At 40.4% G+C, this 22,654-nt stretch overlaps 1 protein-coding gene across 1 annotated transcript in view; it reads left to right on the top strand.

Moving 5' to 3' along the window:
* Positions 1-22,654, top strand: part of pacs2 (phosphofurin acidic cluster sorting protein 2) — a 253,620-nt gene that overhangs the window by 171,925 nt on the left and 59,041 nt on the right. The window contains exons 4-6 of the mRNA XM_048600458.1: positions 7,147-7,221; positions 8,318-8,442; positions 14,139-14,271. Coding sequence (XP_048456415.1) covers positions 7,147-7,221; positions 8,318-8,442; positions 14,139-14,271 — 333 coding nt within the window. The remainder of the gene's footprint in view (positions 1-7,146; positions 7,222-8,317; positions 8,443-14,138; positions 14,272-22,654) is intronic.

Raw genomic sequence — 22,654 nt, 5'->3', positions numbered from 1 at the left:
AGGCCCGAAACGTCAGCTTTCCTGCTTCTCTGATGCTGCTTGGCCTGCTGTGTTCATTCAGCTCTACACCTTGTTATCTCAGATTCTCCAGCAAGTGCAGCTCCTACTATCTCTGAATATGATAGTAGGTCCTGGTTCTCACCTGCTCTCAGGCCTGTAATCACATTACATGCATTGTTTTCTTCAACACAATCTACCCATTCTGTCCTAATGGGAGGCAATGGCCTAATGGTATTATCACTTGACTATTAGTCCAGAGACCTGGGTTTGAATCCCACCATGGCAGATAGTAAAAGTTCAGTAAAAATCTGAAATTAAACATCTGGTAATGACAATGCAACCAGTGTTGATTGCTGGAAAACCCATCTGGTTTACTAGTGTCCTTTACCTGATCTGGAATACATGTGACTCCAAATCCAACTCTTGACTCTTGACTGTTAGTAATTATAAATGGAGAATGAATGCTGGCCTGGCCAATGATGAACGAATAATAAAAACAACTCTCGGCTATCCTGTCCTGTCCTGGCCTATCCCCTCGTGTCTACCCTTTTCATATCTCTCCCTCTCTAGGCTCTGTCTCTATCTATCTGCTCACCTGTTCCCAACCCCACACAAACTCAACTTCAGCATAAATATCACATTTTCCTAGCTATTCCAATGAAGAGGCACATTAAATCTGTTTTGCCCCTACAAATGCTGCCAGACCTACTGAGTTTTTCTAGCAATTTCTTTTCTTGTGTCAGTAAGGAATTGATATTGTTGTAAATGCAAGTTACAGTAATTTTAGATGCTGGTCGTGGCTGAAAAAAGAACTTTTCACTCAGAGACAAGGTTAATAATGAATTAGTAAGGTTCTTCACCTTCAAGAATTCACATTTCTGCAGTATCATTAGCAGATAGAAAAGAGGGAATATTGAATGAGAAAATTAAGCACCAGCAAAGTTAGAAAGAGAAAACCATGGTTGAACAATGAAATTTCTATAAGCTTTTGGCAGCAAAGGGCAAGTGACAACACTAGGGACATGGAAATATGTTTCTGAAGGATGGGAGCTTTAGGTGAAACACTGGCACTGATGGTAGAATGAAGTAATCAGGCAAATAATGTTGAATGAGCAACAGATGAAATTACCTGGCATGCACTGCTTAAAGCGGTAGATGAAGCTTATTCAGGAGCAGTTTTCAAACTGTCATAGATATGTACCTGAAATTAAAATTTACGGAGCTGTGGGGAAAGACCAATGGAGGTAAGCTAATGCAATAGTTTTCTCAAAGTGTTGACGTAGACCAAATAGCCCAGTCCTTTGCTGAAAGCTCTGTGTTGAAGTGCGGCTGGAGGAAACTGCAAGTGTGTGGAGAGATTTCAAAATAAGTGTTAGGAACTTAGTGAAAACATTAAGGTTGACACATTCTGTACGTACAGACTCAGGCGTGGAGAAGTAGGTAGCCAAAGACTGAGATGTAGTTTTTCTTTTTAGTGAAGATGCCATTGAAACCCAGATATCTCATACTTCCAGACTACAAGGGGCATAATTATGTGCAAAGAGTGACTTTTATCTTTTCACTCAATCAGATCAGTCGCGTGTAGGGATATCCAGACGTTGCACTCAAAAGCTGCACTCTAGTCATCTGATACCAGAGCAGCTAGAGAAGATGCAGAACAATATTTACTAGAATAATGTCATAGCTGAGAGGATATATATTTCTCCAAAGATTGAACAGACTAGGGTTCCTTTCAAAAGCAAACAAGAAATCTTGGTCAATCTTCTGGAGATCTTGAAAATTGAAAAAATACAGACAAGTCCAAAGCCAGAAGTTAACAATTTAAGATAAGATTAATTAATCCAATAGGAAAATTAGGAGAAATGATGTGCATGTAAATAGAACTTTCATGGATTTGAGGGGAAGCTAGATGAAAATATGAAGCAAAAAGAATAGAGGATGCATTGATAGATTTGCATGGAGGGATGGCAGAAGGCTACATTATGAAGCATGCATCCTGCCACTGACTATTCGGGTCACTGTTTCTGTGCTGTGTGGATTCAAAATAATTTGATGCAGAGTGCATCCTGGGAATGTAAGCTGTACTCTTGCACTGCTTGGTATTTACCACCAGAGGTTGCTGTTGACCAGTGTTAATGATCGTCAAGGCATTTTCTTATAAGAAGTTGTGGACACAATATTGCAGTTCTTTGATCTAAAAACAGGATGCGCTGAGAATTCAGCATCTCTGAAGACCTGGCTTTGAAACATTTATCTATGCATAGAAGCTGCCAGACTTGCTGAGTTTCTGTAGCATTTTCTGCTTTAATTTCAGGTTTCTGGTATCTAAAGTACCCTGCTTTTGCTTAAGCTTCATTGATACTTTCTATGGATCTGTTGAAAAGCAGGGTTCTGTAATGTTCTGAGATCAGGAGACCAGAACAAACAGATATAATAAATTTTGTACCTGCCTATTTAAGAGTGAAGTCTAGAAGCAGTTTACTATTTTCTCTAGTGAGAGTCTCAAATATTTACCCTCGAGTGAGAGCTGAACCATTCAGATGATACCAAGGAGCATATTTTCAGATAAAGCATCATAGAATAGTTATAGCACAGCATGAGGCCATTTAGTTCATTGCATCTGTGTCAACTCTGCAGGAGCAATGTTAGCAGTCCCAACTCCCCTACTCTTTCACTGTCACCCTGCATTTATTTCTTTTCTTTTGAAAGTCATGGTTATTTCTGCTTTCACTAAGCCCTGCATTCCAGATTCCAACCACTAGATGTGTTAAAAAGAAATCCTTTTGCTGTTACTGCTTTTATTGGTCAACTTGCAACAAAGTTCGAGACAACAAGGTGCAGGGCTGGATGAACACAGCAGGCCAAGCAGCATCATAGGAGTAGAAAGGCTGACGTTTCGGGCCTAGACCCTTCATGAGAAAAGGAGGAGGGGAAGGGGGTTCTGAAATAAATAGGGAGAGAGTGGGAGGCGGATAGAAGATGGATAGAGGAGAGGATTACGAGAGAGTTGCAGTGGGAGAGAGATCCCCTGAGGTTTGTCCGGAGGGAGGAGGGTAACTTCTTCAGGCTAGGCATCCTTAGAAGATCTATCTCCCACTGCAACTCTCTCGCTATCCTCTCCTCTATCCATCTTCTATCCGCTTCCCACTCTCTCCCTATTTATTTCAGAACCCCCTTCCCCTCCCCCTTTTCTAATGAAGGGTCTAGGCCCGAAACGTCAGCCTTTCTGCTCCTATGATGCTGCTTCGCCTGCTGTGTTCATCCAGCCCTGCACCTTGTTGTCTCGGATTCTCCAGCATCTGCAGTTCCTACTATCTCTGATTCAATTTTAACCCCACTGCGAAGCCTCTTCTAAGGATGCCTAGCCTGAAGAAGTTACCCTCCTCCCTCCGGACAAACGTCCGGGGATCTCTCTCCCAGTGCAACTCTCTCGTAATCCTCTCCACCTATCCTCTCCTCTATCCATCTTCTATCTGCCTCCCCTTCTCTCCCTATTTATTTCAGAACCCCCTTCCCCTCCCCTTTTTCTGATGAAGGGTCTAGGCCCGAAACGTCAGCCTTCCTGCTCCTATGATGCTGCTTGGCCTGCTGTGTTCATCCATGCCTGCACCTTGTTGTCTCGGATTCTCCAACATCTGCAGTTCCTACTATCTCTGCATCAACGTTCTTTGGTTCTCAGAACTCTGTTTTTGCACCTTCCCTTTCATGTGAGCTTCCAGTTCCTTCTCATACTCTCTGGTTTCTTTTCTCACTAGCTGCCTGATCTTTCAGGGAATATCACGGTGCAGTAGCCACTGGTATGGTTAAAATAAAGCTAAGCGTGCTACTTCCAGAACTCCAGCTTCAACAAGGTTGACTGCCTTTCTCTAAAGTACTGCTTTTTTTTTAAATTTAGCTTCCAGTTAAGTAATTCTTCTAACCATTTGCCCTTTTTCCACCTCTATCTTATACTGAATACCATTTCTCACTTACGGTCTGTCTCAGCGACAATAGACCTAGCTTTTACTCTACTCTAGGTGTTGGACTGGCTTTATTCTTGACTTGAACTCTTTTGAGGGGGAAGTCAGGAAGTCCTTCTGAAACAGTGTCTAAATCCAGCATTTTTTCAAAAAGCAATTGACTGCAGGCTCCTGTGGTGGTAATGAAAATATATCTTTATACCGTTAGGCTTATAATAAGTACGGTAATCATTGTAAGGCCATTAGCTTTATTTTCAGTTCAATAGAGTTAGGAGATTAAGCAAGTTTTTAATTCCGTTCAGAAGACATCGTTGTTTAGAAGCAAGTTTACTTATGCTCCTAGAAGGAGTTTAGGGTGAAACTCCCCGCAACAGAAGGGTTTAATTTATGAAACTTCAAAACCCGGAGAGTTAGGATAAGAAGTCTACTCTTTATTAGAACTGAGAAAATTTTGAATCTCAGATTATTTCATGTCAGAATTAGCAAGAATCTATTAAGTAAAAGGCAGTGCATTTGCACTAATGTAGAACAGGCCATATGTGTCAGATTAGGTAATAGACTGGGTTTAGTGAGAGCCTTTGTTTTGAGTTTATCTCTGTGAATAGTTTCGGGGCAGAGCCAGAAGGCAAAACTGTCTCCACAGTCCATGACAAAGAAACTGTCGGGAGTCAGTTAAGTAGAACCCTAACGAGTTTAGTAATCATCTAATTTCTCTAGACATGAGTTTCTGTAACAGACAGTGTTAGGAGGAAAGTTGAAACTTTGTTTTGCTGTGTGATGTAAGATCATTCTAATCGTGTTCAATACTTAGCTTCTTTTTCTTTTGTGGAAAAAACTTTTGTTTAGTTGTTCAAGAAGGTTTACAACCTCGTGAATGTGTTAACCACTGTGCCAACTAACAAAACAAAAAAGGACGTGTGCTCAATTAAGCCAGGCTTCAGTCTGGGATCTGACATGTACATTAATACCATCAGCTGAATTTTTAAATCCAATATCAATCAGTTTTGCCTGCTGGTTCTCGCCGGACACTATTCACAGAGATAAACTCAAAACAAAGAATCTTGCTAAACTCCGTTTACAGATAGATTTTACCTGACCTTAAGATAAAGATGTGAAATGACACTTTTTGAGAGAAACAATAAGAACCACATGTACTTAAATATTATTAATAATTTAAAATCAGTAGGGGAGTGAAGACCTGTAGGATGTAGAGATTTTAGAAATGGGTACAGAAGCAAATGAACCTGATTTTAAAACTGCATGTGGGTTGCTGGGTTTTCTCATTGGTGTAATGAAGTAATGCTAAATGTTCATGGATCAATACAGTTAGATGATTATGTTCTGTTCTGGGTACTCTATTTTAAGAATAATGTAACAGCCATGAAGAAAGGACTGAAGATTTTGCCAAGGTTAAAATCGGTATGAGACAAACTATGGTAACAGCCTGTCATGTTCACTCCCCAGCGCTGACTATATTTCAAATTTAAAATCATTAAAGTACTAGGTCTTGGCTTGGGACCGTTTTTTTTTTATCTTTTTTTGTTTTTTTAGAAACCCTCTCTTCCTCAGTACATCCTCTGCCAATCAAGTGGCTGTTAGACTTAGTTTTCTGTTTTTTTAGCTGTGAGCTTGTTGACTATCTTGTCATACCTCACTGGGATAGTGCACTGGAATTCAAGCCCTGCTCTATTCTCAGAGTTGTCACAGAAATTTTAAAATAAGTACACAGAATTCCCCAAATTACCTGATTTTCAAACCCTAGTTGATAGAAATTACAGAGCAGGTTTCTGTACTTAACAGGAATTGCCATTTTATTACGAGTGACTAGACTCTAACTACAGTCTTTGTCTATAGGTGTGAGGCTGGAAAAGCACAGCCGGTCAGACAGCATCCAAGGAGTGGGAAAATCAGCGTTTCAGGCCGAAACTCTTCCTCAGGGCGCACAGATGGAGAAAAATAGGTTATTGATGACAGAAAACTGGGAAGGCAGTTCAGTGGTTTCTATTCATGGGTTGGTCAGATGATCCTTAGGATTCTTATGGTGTTCAGAATGTTGCTTTTCAGTTACCTTTCTCTGGCTGCTTCCACTGGATTCCTGCTCTCGGATGCTGTCTGATGTGCTGTGCTTTTCCAGCCTCACACCTATAGATTCTAGATTCCAGCATATGCAGACCTTATTATCTCCAAAACTGTAACTACAGATTTACAATTGTAAATTGTCAGCAAATAATACTGCAAATTAAAACTCTAGTTTCCTTATAAAACCCTCCCCCCTTTACACACACACACACACACACACACACACACACACACACACACACACACACACACACACACAGAAAAATAGGTTATTGACGAAGGAAAACTGGGAAGGCAGTTCAGTGGTTTCTATTCAAGTGTTGCTGAGATAATCCTTAGGATTCTTATAATGTTTAGAATGTTGCTTTTCAGTTATCTTTCTTGGGATGCTCCCACTGGTTTGCAACACACACAAGGTAGCTGATTTGCTTATAAAAGGTCCTGAGTGTATCACTAAAATATTGCAGCTTGCGACAACTGTTGAAGGAAAGATAAACTGGTTTTCTTTAACTTTAAAGTAGGTTTTGACTGCTAAGAACCAAGATACAGCTCCTGAACTGGTGGAGATCAAATCATTTCCCTCTATCTAGCCCCAAGCTGTTCAGTTGTTGGCAGGCAAAAGGCTTTTGTCATTGACAACTGATCGTCAGTTCCAAGACCAATCAATTCCTTGTGGAGCACAGCAGGCCAGGCAGTATCAGAGGAACAGGAAAGCTGACGTTTCGGTTCAGGACCCTTTTACTGAAGAAGGAGCCGACCCAAAATGTCAGCTTTCCTGTTCCTCTGATGCAGCCTGGCCTGCTGTGTTCCTCCAGCTCTACACTGTTATCTCACACTCCAGAATCAGCATTTCTTACTATCTCCAATCAATTCCTTGATTCCAACTGGACAGCCCCTCGGCTCCAGGTCGTCTGCAATCCAAACTTCAATATGCTTCTTCAGGCCGATGTTTGTTTACATGATGTTTGCCATGAGAGTCAGGTTACTTGCTTTTCAAAGTATGCAGTAATCCTTTAGAACACTGGATTTTAAAGCAGTTCTTTTTCATTTCAGTTCATAATGTCAAAAAAATGTCTTTTTAATCCTGTTCAACTTTTGCTTCATTTAGGTAGATGCACCCGAAAAGCTCAAGAGCTCTGCAAGCAAGTTTCAGATGGATAGCATTTCCAATACACTGTTAGTTGTAAGTATACTTGTGCATTTTGCAAAATACATCTTCAGGCAGTATACCACATGTAGCCTCGAGATGGAGTTCAAGGAAGAGGTGAGAAAGAGTAATGGGTACCAATGTTTCTGAAGAAGGGTCTAGGCCCAAAACGTCAGCTTCCCTGCTCCTCTGATGCTGCTTGGCCTGCTGTGTTCATCCAGCACTACACCTTGTTATCCCGAGATACCAATGTTAGTTGGCTTAGATGTGTAAAGTGAATGTTGGATAAAGAAGGAAAATTTAAACTGGAGACAAGCTGGGAAATTTATCTGGGAGCAGAGTTCTGATGGGCAGAAATGTAAAAAGGGAAGTTTTGGAGGAGCTGAGCATTGAAATTGTGAGGGAAAATAAGGTACATACTGTATATGTGTGGATCTTTCTTATCAAATGAATAGTGTGGATAACTGGAGACTATGTAAAGCCATAAGGCATAGGACAATGGTCAAGCGCAGAAACAAAATATGAACAGTGTTGATCTAGCTCAAGTCACTGTAAATGATTTATAAATTCCTTGATTATACTTCAGCTTGTAATGCACTCCCAAGTATCATACATATAAAATGACTGAGCCCTTCATTACTTTCTAGGCTGTAACTCACTCATCTATTATTCAATATTAAACCAGCTGAACCCCTCAAATAGGTTCCAGCCTATGACTTATGGCTCAGTATTAATTATTCTACATGTAATGTTCAAACTGTTTAAACCTTTGCATCAAATTTGCCTGTCACTGACACAGATCTTATACTTTATAGCATGAAGATGGGTAATAAGCATGTGAAATTTGGTGATGCAATTCAGGTCTTTACCTTAAATATTGAGGATCAGAAATTAATTAATCTGAAGCAGTCTTGTATAACTAAATAATCCTCTACAGGAATATCTGCGACCTTGGATCATATGCAGAATTGTGGCTGTTTTATGCTGACTTTGAATGCTGTCTTTCACTTGAGTAATATAAAGACCCCAGGGTATTGCAAAAGGAGATGGATCATGCATTATTCAAAGAGAATGCAGCCGACAGTACGTGCTATTTTTAAATCATCATTTTATTTTGCTTGGTTTCCCATAGGATCAAATACAGCAGGAAGAGGCAGCGGCAGCATCTGAAAGCATCAGTGCAGACACCTTTCTAGAAAAGCTCCCTCCCAGTGGAAAAATCACAAAGACAGAGTCTTTAATTATTCCTTCTACAAGGTAAGGCACTTTCTGTAGAAGATAATGGTAGCATAAAGCATTAATTGCATGTCAACCATGATGCATTTCTAACACTGTCACCTCAAAGGCAGAAGATTGTACTCCAGAGGCTTGACCACAAGCTAGCCTGACACTCTGGTGCACTGATGTAGAGCTGTACTGTTACTCTTTGCGATGAGATGTTATACCAAGCTGCCTTCTAAGGTAGATGTAAAAGATCAAATGATGCTATTTAAAGAACAGCAAGTTCATTCTCCCCAGTCTTCTGGCTAATGTTTATCCCAAAGCTATCTTATCAAAAGCCATCTGAACATTTAAGTAAACCACACCTTGGGGCTGCCTTTATCAATTCCACTAGTTATATCCTTAAAAAAGTCCCAGTAGATTTGTCAAACGTGAAAAACATAGACATACTCAGGACAAGCTCCTGGGCCATTTAAACTCGATTATTTGACCATTATCTCATTACAACATCATAACAGTGACTACAGTTCTAAACTACTTCATCGTCTGTGAGATATCCAGAGATTGTAAAAGGCACAAAATAAATGGAAATTCTTTCTTTCTGTGCCACATTGTTGAATGATGTAGATGCTTCATTTTTGAATTTTAACACTTCATCTTGAGCTGACTCATGCTGCCATATGCAGATCTTGCATTCCCTGTAGTCCAGGGTACATCTTTACCTGTTTGACTTTTAAGTAAGCCCATGGATTGAACAGAGCATCCTTGTCACTACTGTAGCTGGCCAGAAGATATTATGCTCTGCCTCAGGTTCTACTTGACTCTGGAAGGCTGAAACACAGAAGATAGTAGCAGGAATGGGCCCTTTGAGCCTGCTCCACCTTTCAATATGATAGAGCTGATCATCCAACTCAGTGTCTTGTTCCCATTTGCTCCCCAAACCCTTTGAACCCTTTAGCCCTAAGAACTATATCTAACTCCTCCTTGAAAATAATCAATATTATGGCCGCAACTGGTTTCTGTGATGGAGAATTCTACAGACTCACCACTCACTGGGTGAAGACATCTCTCGTCAGACATAAATGACCGACCCCCTATCCTTAGACTGTGACCCCTAGGTCTGGATCCTAGTCATCAGGAACATCCTTCCTGCATTTACCCTGTCTAGTCCTGTTGAAATTTGTTCAGTTTGTATGAGATCCACCCTCATTCTTCAAAACCGCATTCTTCAAAAACTGATCCAATCTGTATTTGTTAGTCCTGCCATCCCAGGAATCAGTCTGGTAAAACTTTATTGCACTCCCTCCATAACCAGAACATCCATCCTTTGATAAGGAGACTAAAATTGCGCACACTATTCCAAGTATTGTCTCGCCAAGGCCTGTACAATTCCACCAAGACATCCTTGTTCCTGTATTCTCATTCTCTTGCTAGGAAGACCAACATACCATTTGCCACCTTCACCACTTGCTGCACCTGCATGCAAGGACACCTAGGTCTTGTTCAATCTCCCTCTTTACTAATCTATCACCATTCAGATAATCTACCTTACTGTTTTTGCTACCAAATTGGATATTCTCACATTTATTCACATACTTGATCTGCTATGCAATTGCCCACTCATTCAATTTGTCCAAATCTCACTGCATCATTTTTGCATCTCCTCACAGCTCACCTGGTCACCCAACTTGGTGATACTATAGTTCCCTCATCTGAATCATTAATATATATTGTGAATAGCTGGGATCCAAGTAGTGATCCCTACAGTGCCCCACTAGTCACTGCCAGTTACTCGGAAAATGACCCGTTTATCCCTACTTTGTTTCCGGTCTGCCAACCATTTCTCTATCCATGTCATTACACAATCCCTAATCCCACGTGCTTTAATTTCATATGCTGATCTCTTATGTGGGACCTTTTCCGAAAGCCTTCTAAAAGTCTAAATAAACCACGCCATGGGCTGTCCCTTATCAACTCCGCTAGTTATATCCTTAAAAAAAATTCCAGTAGATTTGTCGAGCATGAGAAACATCGACATACTCAAGTCCAGCTCCTGGACCACCATATTACAGACAAATTTATGTAAAAATCAGTTGAATGCAGAAAACTCCACACAATTTATTAACAGTTATTATAATTTTTTTCACCATTTTTAAAATAGCTAAATTTTTCTCCCATATCAACCTTAAGCAAAGAATGAGCTTTTCAAGCATTGTCCATAGTTTATTGCTCAGCTGTTTCATTCCATTGTACCTCACATTAATGCCATAACTTCAATCACAGACTGACCACTGATTGAGAGAAAGTCAGTCTTAGATATACCATTAAAAATCATTTTTAAGTGCAAGTACACAAATCAGTGCAAATTATAACTCTTGCAATATTTTAGTTGGTCAGTTACTTGCAATTTATCAATATGATTGTATGCCCAAACGAAACTACCACTTACAGTAAAGTTGTCATCTGTTTCCTGCATGAGGTATCAATCAGACCAAACTACTTAGAACAACCAACAGAAAAAATGTCAAGAAGTGCCTGTTAGGAATATAGTCTCCAAAGTGATCTAACCAATTATCTCTCTCTCTCTCTTTTTTTTTTCTTTGTGCTGGGTTGGCTACAAATTCCTCTGGTCTCTACTTTTTGGTTTAGAGGCAGATTATGTTTTAAAAGCTCTCAACCTTTCGTGAAGTTGTGAACAGTTTGATTATTTAAATGTGTGGTGTATTCTGGCTTGCTGCATAGCTACATGCAGGTAGAAGCATTGATTCGAAAAATCCCTCATCATCCTTAAATTCAACAGTATGTAACTTCAGTCAGTCAGTAATAACTAGTTCAAACATGTTCAATTCAGTTGCTAGACTTTGTTTTGAGTGGAAAGGAAATGGAGATGCCCCAGCCTTTTAAAAAAACACACTAATTCATTGCTAATTGATGATGTCCTTAAGCCCTTGACAACCAATTAAATGATTTATAGTGTAGACCTGTTGTAGAAGATGCAGTAATCGGTTTTCTCACAACTTCTATAAACAAAGTATGACATTAACCAGGTAACCTATTTTAACCTTTATACTTTGAGTGATGACTATGAGCCAGAATACAGGGAGAGCTCTCAATCTCTTTTAAATAGCATCAAAGTTCTTTTAAGTACCTGCAGCCTTAGTTTTAACATCTCAGCTGAACTATAGCACCTCTGACACCGCAGCACTCGGCAATATGTGCAGATGTCTGTGGAGTGGGACTTGAACCCATGACCTTTTAACTCAGTGCAAGAGCATGACCATTGAGCAGTCAAAGTATCTCTTGCTTGACTTCCAGGAGCTGATATTGGGCAATATTGAGCAGGCTAGCAAACAGAGTGGTGTGCATGCATACAGGTGGTGGAACAATGCTCACGATGAGGGAAGGGCACCGTTTGTTTCTGTGCAATGGGGAAATATTCTCCACTTGCACAGTCCAGCATCATGTATACTATTCCTGTAACAAATTTTCTTGCTTGTATCTTATGTATGCATCATATGATACTTTCCTCAACTTGCATTCTCAAGATGTTCACGTGATGACTTTGTGAATATTCAAAGCTGGTTCATGCTATATTATTGTTATATTCTATCAGGTTCTTCCTTGCACAGATGTATAACTTGAATTTCTGCAATAGAGGATTAAATGATTGTTAAAGACTTCCAGACTTTTGATGGTGCTAAAGTGAGAGACAGTGCTGTGATCAAGCAGATGTTCATGCAAAATGGGATTGAACAAACTGGTAATAGGAATGACATATTAGCCACAAGCTCATGGCAGAGCAGACTCAAGTAACTCCTATTGCTAAAAATCTTCTCCAATAATTTCCCTACCATTGACATAAGGCTCACTGGTCTGTAATTTCCTGCATTATCCTGTTGCCCTTCTTAAACTGGCTATTCTTCATTCCTCTGGCACCTCTCCTGTAACTAAAGAAGATACAAAGATTTCATACATAGCCCTAGCAATTTCCTCACCTGCCTCCCTCAGCCTTCTGGGATCGGGCCCATCAGGTTCCTTGGGACTTGTCCATCCTAACGCTTTTAAAAACACCTAACGCCACCACCTTTTTTTATATTGACATGCCCTAGAATATCAACACACCACCCTCTACCTTCGCCACCCCCCTCTCCCTGGGATTCCCCATCCACCATGACCTCCTGCTTTGTGAATTCTGATGTAAAGTAGACATTAAGGACCTCACCCATTTCCTCTGGCTCTGCCTCCTTTGTCCTTTACCCACCCTACCCTTTACCCACCTACCCTCATGCTGCTCCTATATGTATAAAATGCCTTGGATTTTCCTTAACCCTGTTTGCTAAAGATATTTCATGACCCCTTTTAGCCCTCCTAATTCCTTGTTTGATTTCTTTCCTGCCATCTTTGTTTTCTTTGGGGGCTCTGTCTGCCTTCAGTTTCCTACACCTTCCATATGCTTCCTTTTTCTTTTTGACTAAGCTCTCATTTTCTCTTGACAATCCTTCATTTTCACTGAAACATGCTAGTCCTGAACTCCAGTCAATTGGCCTTTAAAAGATTCCAACATACCAGATGTGGCTTTACTCTCAAACAGCTGCCCCTGGTCTACATTCCCCAGTTCCTGCCTAATATTACAGTAGTTAGCCTTCCCACAATTCAGTGCTTTCACCTGACGACTACTCTTATCCTTATCCATAAGTGACTTAACACTTACCGAACTATGGTCACTGTAACAAAATGCATTATTTTGATTTAGGCTGTAAGTTGTGGGGTACCAGAAACATCAGTGTTTCTATCTCGAGTATTTATCTTTTAAATCAATGGGAGGAGATAGTGTGATGCCTCTAAGTTTCTTGACAATACATAGTTGGGAGAGAAAGTAAGCTGTGAGAAGAGCACAAAAAGACTTAAAAAAAAAAATTAACAGATTTAGGACAAGAACTTGGCAAATGGAATATAATGCAGAGAGGTATGAAGTTCTTTTGAAGGAAAAATAAAAAAGCAGAAAATTTTTTCAAAGTGAGAAATGTTAGTATTCGATGGAAGCTGGCTTGTGTACAAATTGTGGAAAGCTGAGACGCCAAGGCAATTAGGGAAGCCACCGCACTAATGGGAATTGCAGTACAAATGCAAGATGTTTTGCCACAGGCCTTTTGTATGGGGCCTTGGTGAAGCCACACCTGCCAACAGTTTGGTCAGGTCTCCTAAGGAAGGACATACTTACTTTGGAGGGAATGCAGCAAAACTTCAACAGACAGACTCCTGGGATATGTGAGAGGTGTTCTATATGTAGACAAATTGAATGGTCTAGATCTTTATTTCCTCAAATTTAGAAGAATGAAATGTGATCTTGTTGAAATTCTGAAAGGGCTTGGTAGGGTAGCTGCTAAGAAGATACTTTATCTATTTGAGGAGTCCACAACCAAGGGATTGGTTCAGACTGACATTAGGTACTACACTCCAACGATTGTGAATCTTTGGAATTCTCTACTCAAGCAAGTTCTAGATGCTCAGTCATCGAACATGTTGAAGACAGAGATTGATAGACTTTCAGATACGAGGAGGATTGAAGAGAAAGTATAGAAAGGTGGTGCTGAGGTAAGAGATCAAATTGAATAACAGAGCAGGTTTGAGCTCCTGCACTACAAATACAGATCTTGTTCAGCTCAGTGACCTACACTCCTGGTGTGTGGAGCTCCTGATTTGATTTTTATTTTGTGTCATTGCTTCATGAGGACGGAAGGGAAACAGGTGGGACGCCGTGGAAGAAGCACATCCCTGAAAGAAAGGCAGCCGGCAAGGCAGCAGAATGAACGGGCTAACAGCTTGGATAATGAACGTTCACCGGAGCCAAGGCCGCATCTGCAGGTAGGTGCTGAACTGTTCAAGCCCTGCTTCTGTAAAGGGGAAATTCACAACATTTTAAAATAAAACAGGATGCAAAATTTACAACTCTTAAGTTTCTAGAAAAGTATTCCCCGTTTCAATCCTTGGAAAAAAAATACTCCATCCTTTTAAGTTGTTATAAGCAAATGGAATACCTGTATCCATAAACTTCGATAAATCTTAATGATGGTAGGTAATTCTATCTGATGATAAATGACAGTTCTGTTCCTCCCTCACATTTGCAAACATGCATTTGTGACAGGAATTGCAGAATAGCAACAGTGAACTTCTGCCTAACCCTAAAGCAGTAAACACTAAAATAAATGATATTCACTCCACTTCCTTCATTACTATGTTTCTATCTAGGTACTGTCAGTTGAACATTTGCCAAGAATTGAAACACGGTACCTTCTATGCTCGGTGTTACCATGTATAATTCATGTAATTAGTCTTCGCTATTGGAAAACTTTAAAGCAGGACATTCTATTGGAAGGAGTACAAAGTGGAAGAGATTTGTAGGTGCACTGTTATAGTTTATTCAAAGAATAGAGAAGGGTGGCATGCTACTGTATCACTTCAGAGCAGTGGTTTTCCCATTTCTACCAGTGGCAAAGTATTTAGCATGGAAACAGGGTTGATGAGAGTGGGCTAGTTGATTCGTGTGTATGGGGTTTAGAACGTGTTTGGTAGAGCATCAAGTAACAGACTTGTCAGCAAGCTTGTAGTCTTTGGGTTGAATATCGCAGTGGCAGTCTTGGTACAAAATAACCTACATGACAGAAAATAGTGTGAATGGTTGTTTATCAGGGAATTATACTGAGGTGTTTCTTACAGATTGATATTAGAACCACAAAAGAGAATTGAACATACACTTGGAAAAGAAAATTTGCAGCAGTATGGCTTAAGAGGAATGAAATTAAGATTTGGAGTTTGTCCAAAGAACTGGTACAAGCACGATAGGCCAAACAGTTTCCTGCTGTGTTGTCTGAGACTGATTTTAGCTAAGGAGTGCATTGTAATGCTATGACTGCTAATAGCAAAGATGAAATTTTTTCCCTGTAATAAAGGGAAGAAAACTGGTCCAAAGCAATGGCAAGTGATAAGATGACATTTGCAAAAATCAAAGGGGACCCGGGTTCGGTTCCAGCCTTGGGTGACTGTCTGTGCGGAGGTTGCACATTCTCTCCGTGTCTGCGTGGGTTTTCTTTGGGTGCTCTGGTTTCCTCCCACAGTCCAAAGTTGTGAAGGTTAGGGGGATTGGCCATTCTAAATTGCCCATAGTGTCCAGGGATGTGCAGGCTAGTTGGGTTTGCCATGGTAAATGCAGAGTTACAGGAATACGTTAGGGGAGGATGGGTTTGTGTGGGATGATCTTTGGAGGGTCGGTGTAAACTCGACTGGCTGAATGGCCTGCTTCCACACTGTAGGGATTCTATGATGCTATGAAAAAACATGCTTATCTTTCTTGAACTGTGGTGGTGCAAGAGAAGGAGAGCAATACTACTTTGTCCCATCTTTCCCAAAAGTAAAGTTTTCTGCCTTCATGTTTCAGTTTTCAGATTGAGCGAGCCTAGCCCTCAGCGAAGTTTGCAGTTTTTTATATTGACAGGAGCCCGATGCACCTGATTGCAACAACATAATATCAAACTAAAAATGCCTGTGTGTCTGGTCGTTGAGAAATGGACAATTCCTGTGATTTTCAGAATTATTTTTCAAATCATAATGCACAGGATCTTGAGAATGTTAAGATTATTTAAATGTGCTTTTTGAGTAGATGTGTATTTTAGTACTTGGATGCATTTTGACCAAGGTTAAACACAGGAAAAATGTTCCCAATGAATGGGAAGATCAGAACTAGGGGTCATAGTCTAAAGATACGGGATATGCCATTTAGGGCTGAGATAAGGAGAAATTTCTTTAGACAGAGAATGGTGAATTCTATGCCACAGAAAGTAGTTGATGCCAAAATATTGAATGTTTTCAAGACGGAGATAGATATAGTTCTTAGGGCTAAAGGGATCAAAGGGTACAGGAAGAAACTCACAAAAGACACGGAGTTGGATTGATCAGCCATGATCATGTTGAAGCTGGAGCAGGCTCGAAGGGCCAAATGGCCTACTCCTGTTCCTATCTTCTGTGAAGCATCAAGTTGCAACTTTGTCATTTTGAGAAGGCTGCAAGCTTCGAAACCTGTCCAAAATGTGAATTATTCGGATGCAGATCCTTTGAAAGTTCACAATGTTTAATTTGTGCAGGGTCAGGATGTACCAAATTGTCTCATGATCTTTTACGACATCCAATGTAGCATACGTTCCTACATTGAAGTACAGATTAGATCTGTCACAGCTAATGAGACTAGTTGGGTTAAATCATGAAATTATATAGACGAGGCTTGTTTTTCCTTAAGTACAGAAGATGATGTGCAAGTGTTTATGATGATTAAAAGACTAGGTAGGGCAAATAAAAATAAAATGTTTTTTTCCAAAAAAATACTTTATTCATAAAATGTGTATGAATAAATAAAAAACATTTTGATTTGGAAAAAATTAGAGTGCAAAAACATTCAACATGTTTCCATACTGCTGTTCTATTCTTGAGTATCTCGGGAGAATTATAATACCCTTAATGTTTACCGTATGCATTCTCTGTCGGGCATACAGCCTGAGGGCAAACATCTCACTGAAAAATACAGAAAGTGCGATAGAACTCAACTTTTCTACTTGCACCATGTTCCACACTCAGGTGCCTCAATTCAGTTTAAACATTCTGATGTTCACAGTGTACATTTCTTCTCAGGCGTACAGCCCACGGGTTTTATAGTTTCCAACCCCTCTGTATATTAAGACTGACTGGACTTGACTGTGGCCTTTCCCCATTGTGCCTCTGTGGCAACTGCCCTAAGCTTTTAGGGCATTCCTCAGCATGTAAACCTGGATCTTGTGCCAGTTTGCACTGAAAAACCAGGTTTTGGGAAGACCACAGGGCATCTTTCATTGAATTCATGTTTCAGTTTTCAGATTGAGCTAGATCTAGCCCTCAGCGAAGTTTGCAGTTTTTTATATTGACAGGAGCCCGATGCACCTGATTGCAACAACATAATATCAAACTAAAAATGCCTGTGTGTCTGGTCATTGAGAAATGGACAATTCCTGTTCTCCAACCACAATTGATGCATATCTTAGTTTGTGTATCTGGGAACAGCCTGTAGAGCAGAGATGTAGATCACAGAGCTACTTGGAATGAATTGTGACAAAGAGCACTACATTTATCTACAGACCATGGCATGTTCCACAGAGTTGACAACAATCTTTCCTACCATAGTCCACCTCGAGGGCAATGGACAGAAGGGGTGAGACTCTGGACAATTTGAGAGGCCAGATAAGTGGAAATAACCTTAAGATTAAAGTTTGTGTGCCCAAACTGATGTTAGGAATAACCTCTACTCAGAAAGGGTAGTGGAAATCTCAACACTCTTACTCCAAAAAGTATTTGAGGCTAAAGTGAGGTGTTAAGGGAAGGCAATGGCTTATTGGTATGATCACTAAACTGTAAATCCTGAGACCCCAGTATTATTCTGAGGACCTATGTTCAAAACTCGCCATGGCAGATGGTGGAATTTGAATTCAATTGTGCAGTGTACTTTAATGTTTACTGTCGGGTGGCTCTGACATGCATAATAATGAAATGCTTCAAGAGGTTACTGATGGCTCAAATCAACTTCGGCCTACCAGATTACCTTGATCCCTTACGATTCGCCTACTGGCACAACAGGTCCACAGCAGATGCCATCTCACTGGCCCTACACATCCTTTCAGCATCTGGACAACAAAGTTACCTATGTCAAGTTCCTACTTATTGACTACAGTTCTGCATTCAACACCATAATTCCAAACAAACTCATCCCAAACTCCAGGACCTAGGACTCTGCTACCCTCTCTGTAATGGGATTTTCGATTTCCTGACCAACAGACCACAGTCAGTAAGGATAGGCAACAACACCACCTCCATCATAATCCTCAACACCGGTGCTCCACAAGGCTGTGTACTCAGCCCACTACTATACACATGACAGTGTGACCAAATTCCGCACCAATTCCGTTTACGAGTTTGCTGACTACACTCCCTTTGAAAGTCGGATCTCAATCAAAAAGTACAGGAAGAAGCTAGTGTGTTTGACAGCATGGTGTGAACACAACAATCTCTCCATCAATATCAGCAAAATGAAGGAGCTGGTCATTGACCTCAAGAAGCAGAATGGAAGGCATGCCCCTGTCTGCATCAGTGGTGTTGAAATGGAGGTGATCGAGAGCGTCCGGTTCCTGGGAGTGACAATCACCAGTATTCTGTCCTGATCTATCCACATTGACACTACGGTCAAGAAAGCACAGCGGTGCCTCTACTTCTTCATGCAACTACAGAAATTCAGCATTTCCGTAAAGACTCTTAAAATTTCTTACAGATGCATCACAGCGCAGTATGGCAACTGCTCCTCCCAAGACAGAAATAAACCACAGAGTTGTGAACACAGCACAGTTTGTGATCATGCTAACCAGCTTCCCATCCATTAACTTCATCTATACTTCCTGCTGCATTGGGAAAGCAATCAATATAATCAAACACCCCTCCCACTTCAGCTATATTCTCTTCCACTCCCTTCAGTCAGGCAGAAGATATAAAAGTTTGTATACTCGTGCGAACAGATTCAAGAATAGCTTCTTCCTGGCTGTAATCAGACTTTTGAATGGACCTCTTTAAGGTTAATGTTGATTTCTCTCTGCACCTTCTCGGTAGCTGTAACATTCTATCCTGCACTCTGTTCTGTTACCCTGATGCACGTATATAGTACGATCTGCCTGTAGAGCACATAAGACATGCATTTTGGTACACGTGACAGTAATAAATCAAATCAATAAAAATTTGGAACTGAGCCTAATGATGATCTTGGAACCACAGTCAATTGTTGGAAGAACCCATCTGGTTCACTGATTTCCTTCAGGGAAGGAAACTGTTGCCTTACCTGCATGTTGCATGTGACTCCAGAAACCACAGCAATATGGTTGACTCTTAACTGCCCTCTGCAATTAGGGATGGGCAAAAATGTTGGCCTAGATTGCCTTAGCCAGCAAGACCCACATTCTACGAATGAATAAAAAAGAAAATAGTCAATTGAAAGTATCAAAGCAGATTAATAAATTTTTGTTATATGATGGTTCTGTATTAAAGAATCTGGAACTAAGACAGGTTAGTGGAGTTGTGTTGAATTTAATAAAAAAGCAGAACACACTTGAGAAAGCTGAATAGCTGACTTCTGTCCCTACATTCCTAACTCACTTGTTTCAAATAGCTACAAGTCCGCTTGGGGTTACACAAAACAGCATTAGATAGTTTGAAATCCTTATTACCAGTGAGCACCAGAAGCATTGATTGCTTAATTGATCGAAATTTGTAAGTTGATTTACCTGCACTTAATTTTAGCTTACACAGGTCTTGCTTTTGCTCCTACTGGAGACCCCTGCTTCAATATAGCCAATGCCATCCCTTGGGTAAGGCAGAAGGGCCAAATGTGACACACAGTTATAAAGTCATTCTGATTCTACCCGTTAACAGTTTGGAATTATGTGTGTACCTTATAAAGTAATTGACCATTAGCTGACATTATGCATCAAGCACTGTCTGGGGAAAAAATGCCCCTCAATTAACCAGTGTAATATTTTGCATAATTTTAAAAATTCTTTCTAAACACTTTTTTCTCAGTTACCTTTAAAAACTTAATTGAAGAAAATTTCTACACAACAACAATGTGAGTGACACTTTCACTGCCCCCAGCTGCACTGAAATCAGTTTGAAAAATACAGTACACCATAAAATCTTATTTTCAACTCTATCAGTTTAAAACTCAGGGGCTTTGATTTAGATCTTGCTCGTAGACTAACCGAATAACTTGCCCTTGAGTTATTGACCCAGGCTGCCTCTAGCCATAGTGAATGACATCCCTTAAGTCTTAGTAACGTATCGTCTCTTTCTCATACTAGCTGACCTTGCAAGAATACCAATTAATGCTCAATTGTGTGCCATCATGTACTATTTGCCTGCAACTGCTTGGATCTGAATTTACAGTGCCATGTGCTGTTTTGACATGGGTCTACTTCAGTCAACAAAGGAGGCTTTCACCTAGTCAATGGAGCAAATCTAGACCTAAATGCTGGAGGTATCAAAGAGGTTCCTCTAACTCGGAATATTATCACAAACTAAGCCAAAAAAGAAGCAAAGGGCTTAAATTCAAACTCACGGAAGTGGTTTTGTGGTCGACATAACAATCACATTAGTTATAATCATTTACCTCCCTGCTGTTTGAGGGAGCTGTTTGTGTACAAATTGGCAACTGTGATTCCATCATTACAGCAGTGTCTCCAATAGTAATGAATAATGGTAATGATTTCTGTGATCTAATGACTCCCTGGGTGAAGAATTTTCCTTGGATTTTTTTATTTACTAGTAACTAATATTTATGACTCCTCATTTTGGATATTCGCCCCCAAGTGGAAATGCCTTACCTGCATTTCCCCTATCAAACCTCTTCATAATTGTAAGGACCTCCAATAGGTCACCCCTCAGCTTTCTCTTGGAGAAAAGAATCTGAACATCAAGATGTCCTAAAGCATTCCTAGCCAATGAAATGTTTTGATGCCTGGCCATTCTTATCATATAGAAAACATGGCAGCTAACTTACACTTGGGATGCTTTCACAAAATGCAACATGATCAGTTTTTAGCGATGTTGGATGAGGAATAAATATTGCCCAAGATATCGGTCAGATCTTCCTGCCTCCTCTTCAGTATCATTCCTTGCAATCTTTACACTCACCTGAACAGATAGCTGTGACCTCTATTTATTATCTCAAAATCAAAGATGGTCATTCCATAGATTCAGCACTTTCTATGTCAGATGTGACAGTCTACATTGTGTCCAAGTCTTTGTAATGGGGCTAAATCCACAATTTTCTAACTTGGAGGCAAGAGTGAACCAGGCTGAGAGTGCAATAATAAAGGCTGACTCTCTATAGTGATGCTGTGTCATGACAGCTGTCTTTTGGTTGCAGTGCCAAAATTAGAGCACTTAAGCAGATGTAAAACATCCCACAGCACTATAATGAAGTAGAGCATTCCTGGATCTTGGCCAATAATAATCAGTATCTCAAGAGATTCTTCATCATTCTAACATTGCTGTTTGCTGTGCGAAAATAGGCTGCCATATCTCCTTTTTGTCATTGCAACAATTGCTACACTTCAGAACTATTTTGTTGTCTGTAAAACACTTCTGAAGGCACCTGGCAGTCATGAAAGCCTCAATATAAATGCAGGCCCCTTCTTGGTTTCAATTGTTGTGACTTTCCCACAATTAACTGCACATCAAGGTTGAAATTTTTGCTATCAGAAAGAGCAGCTTAAGTTGGGATATTTCCCATTATGCAAACCTGTCTCAGTACAAGTGGCCCTGGTTAGACCGAAATTTCACTCGGGTGTGGGCTAGGATTGGGTTGGACCACCAATGTTGGAAGCAAATCATAAGCAGGTTGCTTAGGTGCTGAGGCCTGAGGTTAGAAGATCTTCCTCTGTTTTCAGGGACGTGGTCCGACTTAGTTAATAGGTTGTTGGATCTCCTAGCCCACATTCCTCTCACTACTTCAACCACCTCCAACCCAACCCCATTCCAATGCTTGCACTGGGCCTCACTTATTACTCCTATGCCAGCTGCATGCCAACCTAGGTAATAATAAATATTAGATTTACGGAAGTCTAACATTGCTTCCTGACCCTGCCCTGGAAAATAAAACATATGCTGGGTGACTGTATTATGGAGTCCAATAATGAGGTTTGGAAACTGTTTGTAGGGATATGCAATCCATAAATACATTCTGTCCAAGTGCACCCAGAATAATATGAAATAAGTGGGTGAATTTACCCCTAACCTGAGGTTCTACTGCTAACCAGCATATTGTATGCTATATAGTAAATGGAGTAATAGATCTTCCCCTTCCAATTAAAAATAATTTGACCAGCCAAGCCTTATTTACTCCCCTTTTTTGCCACACATCTTAGATTCAAAGTTGTATGATTGCTAACTTTCATCATTTACCTTCAAAGGGCACTTTAAAGTTTTTGAGAAGATTTGTAGCTCGGGTTGTGGGTGAGATTGTAGACTTGCTCGCTGAGCCGGTGTGTTTGACTGCAGACATTTCGTCACCCTGCTAGGTAATATCAGTGCGCCTCCGGTGAAGTGTTGGTGTTCTGTCCCGCTTGTTATTTATACGCCTCGGTTTGCTGGGGTGGTTGGCATCACTTCCAGTTCAGTTTTTCAGTGGTTT

Source organism: Rhincodon typus, chromosome 8, assembly GCF_021869965.1.
Source record: "Rhincodon typus isolate 14 chromosome 8, sRhiTyp1.1, whole genome shotgun sequence".
Classification (NCBI taxonomy): domain Eukaryota; kingdom Metazoa; phylum Chordata; class Chondrichthyes; order Orectolobiformes; family Rhincodontidae; genus Rhincodon; species Rhincodon typus.
Note: the sequence above shows the minus strand (reverse complement) of the source record. Positions and strands in the feature narration are given on the sequence as shown.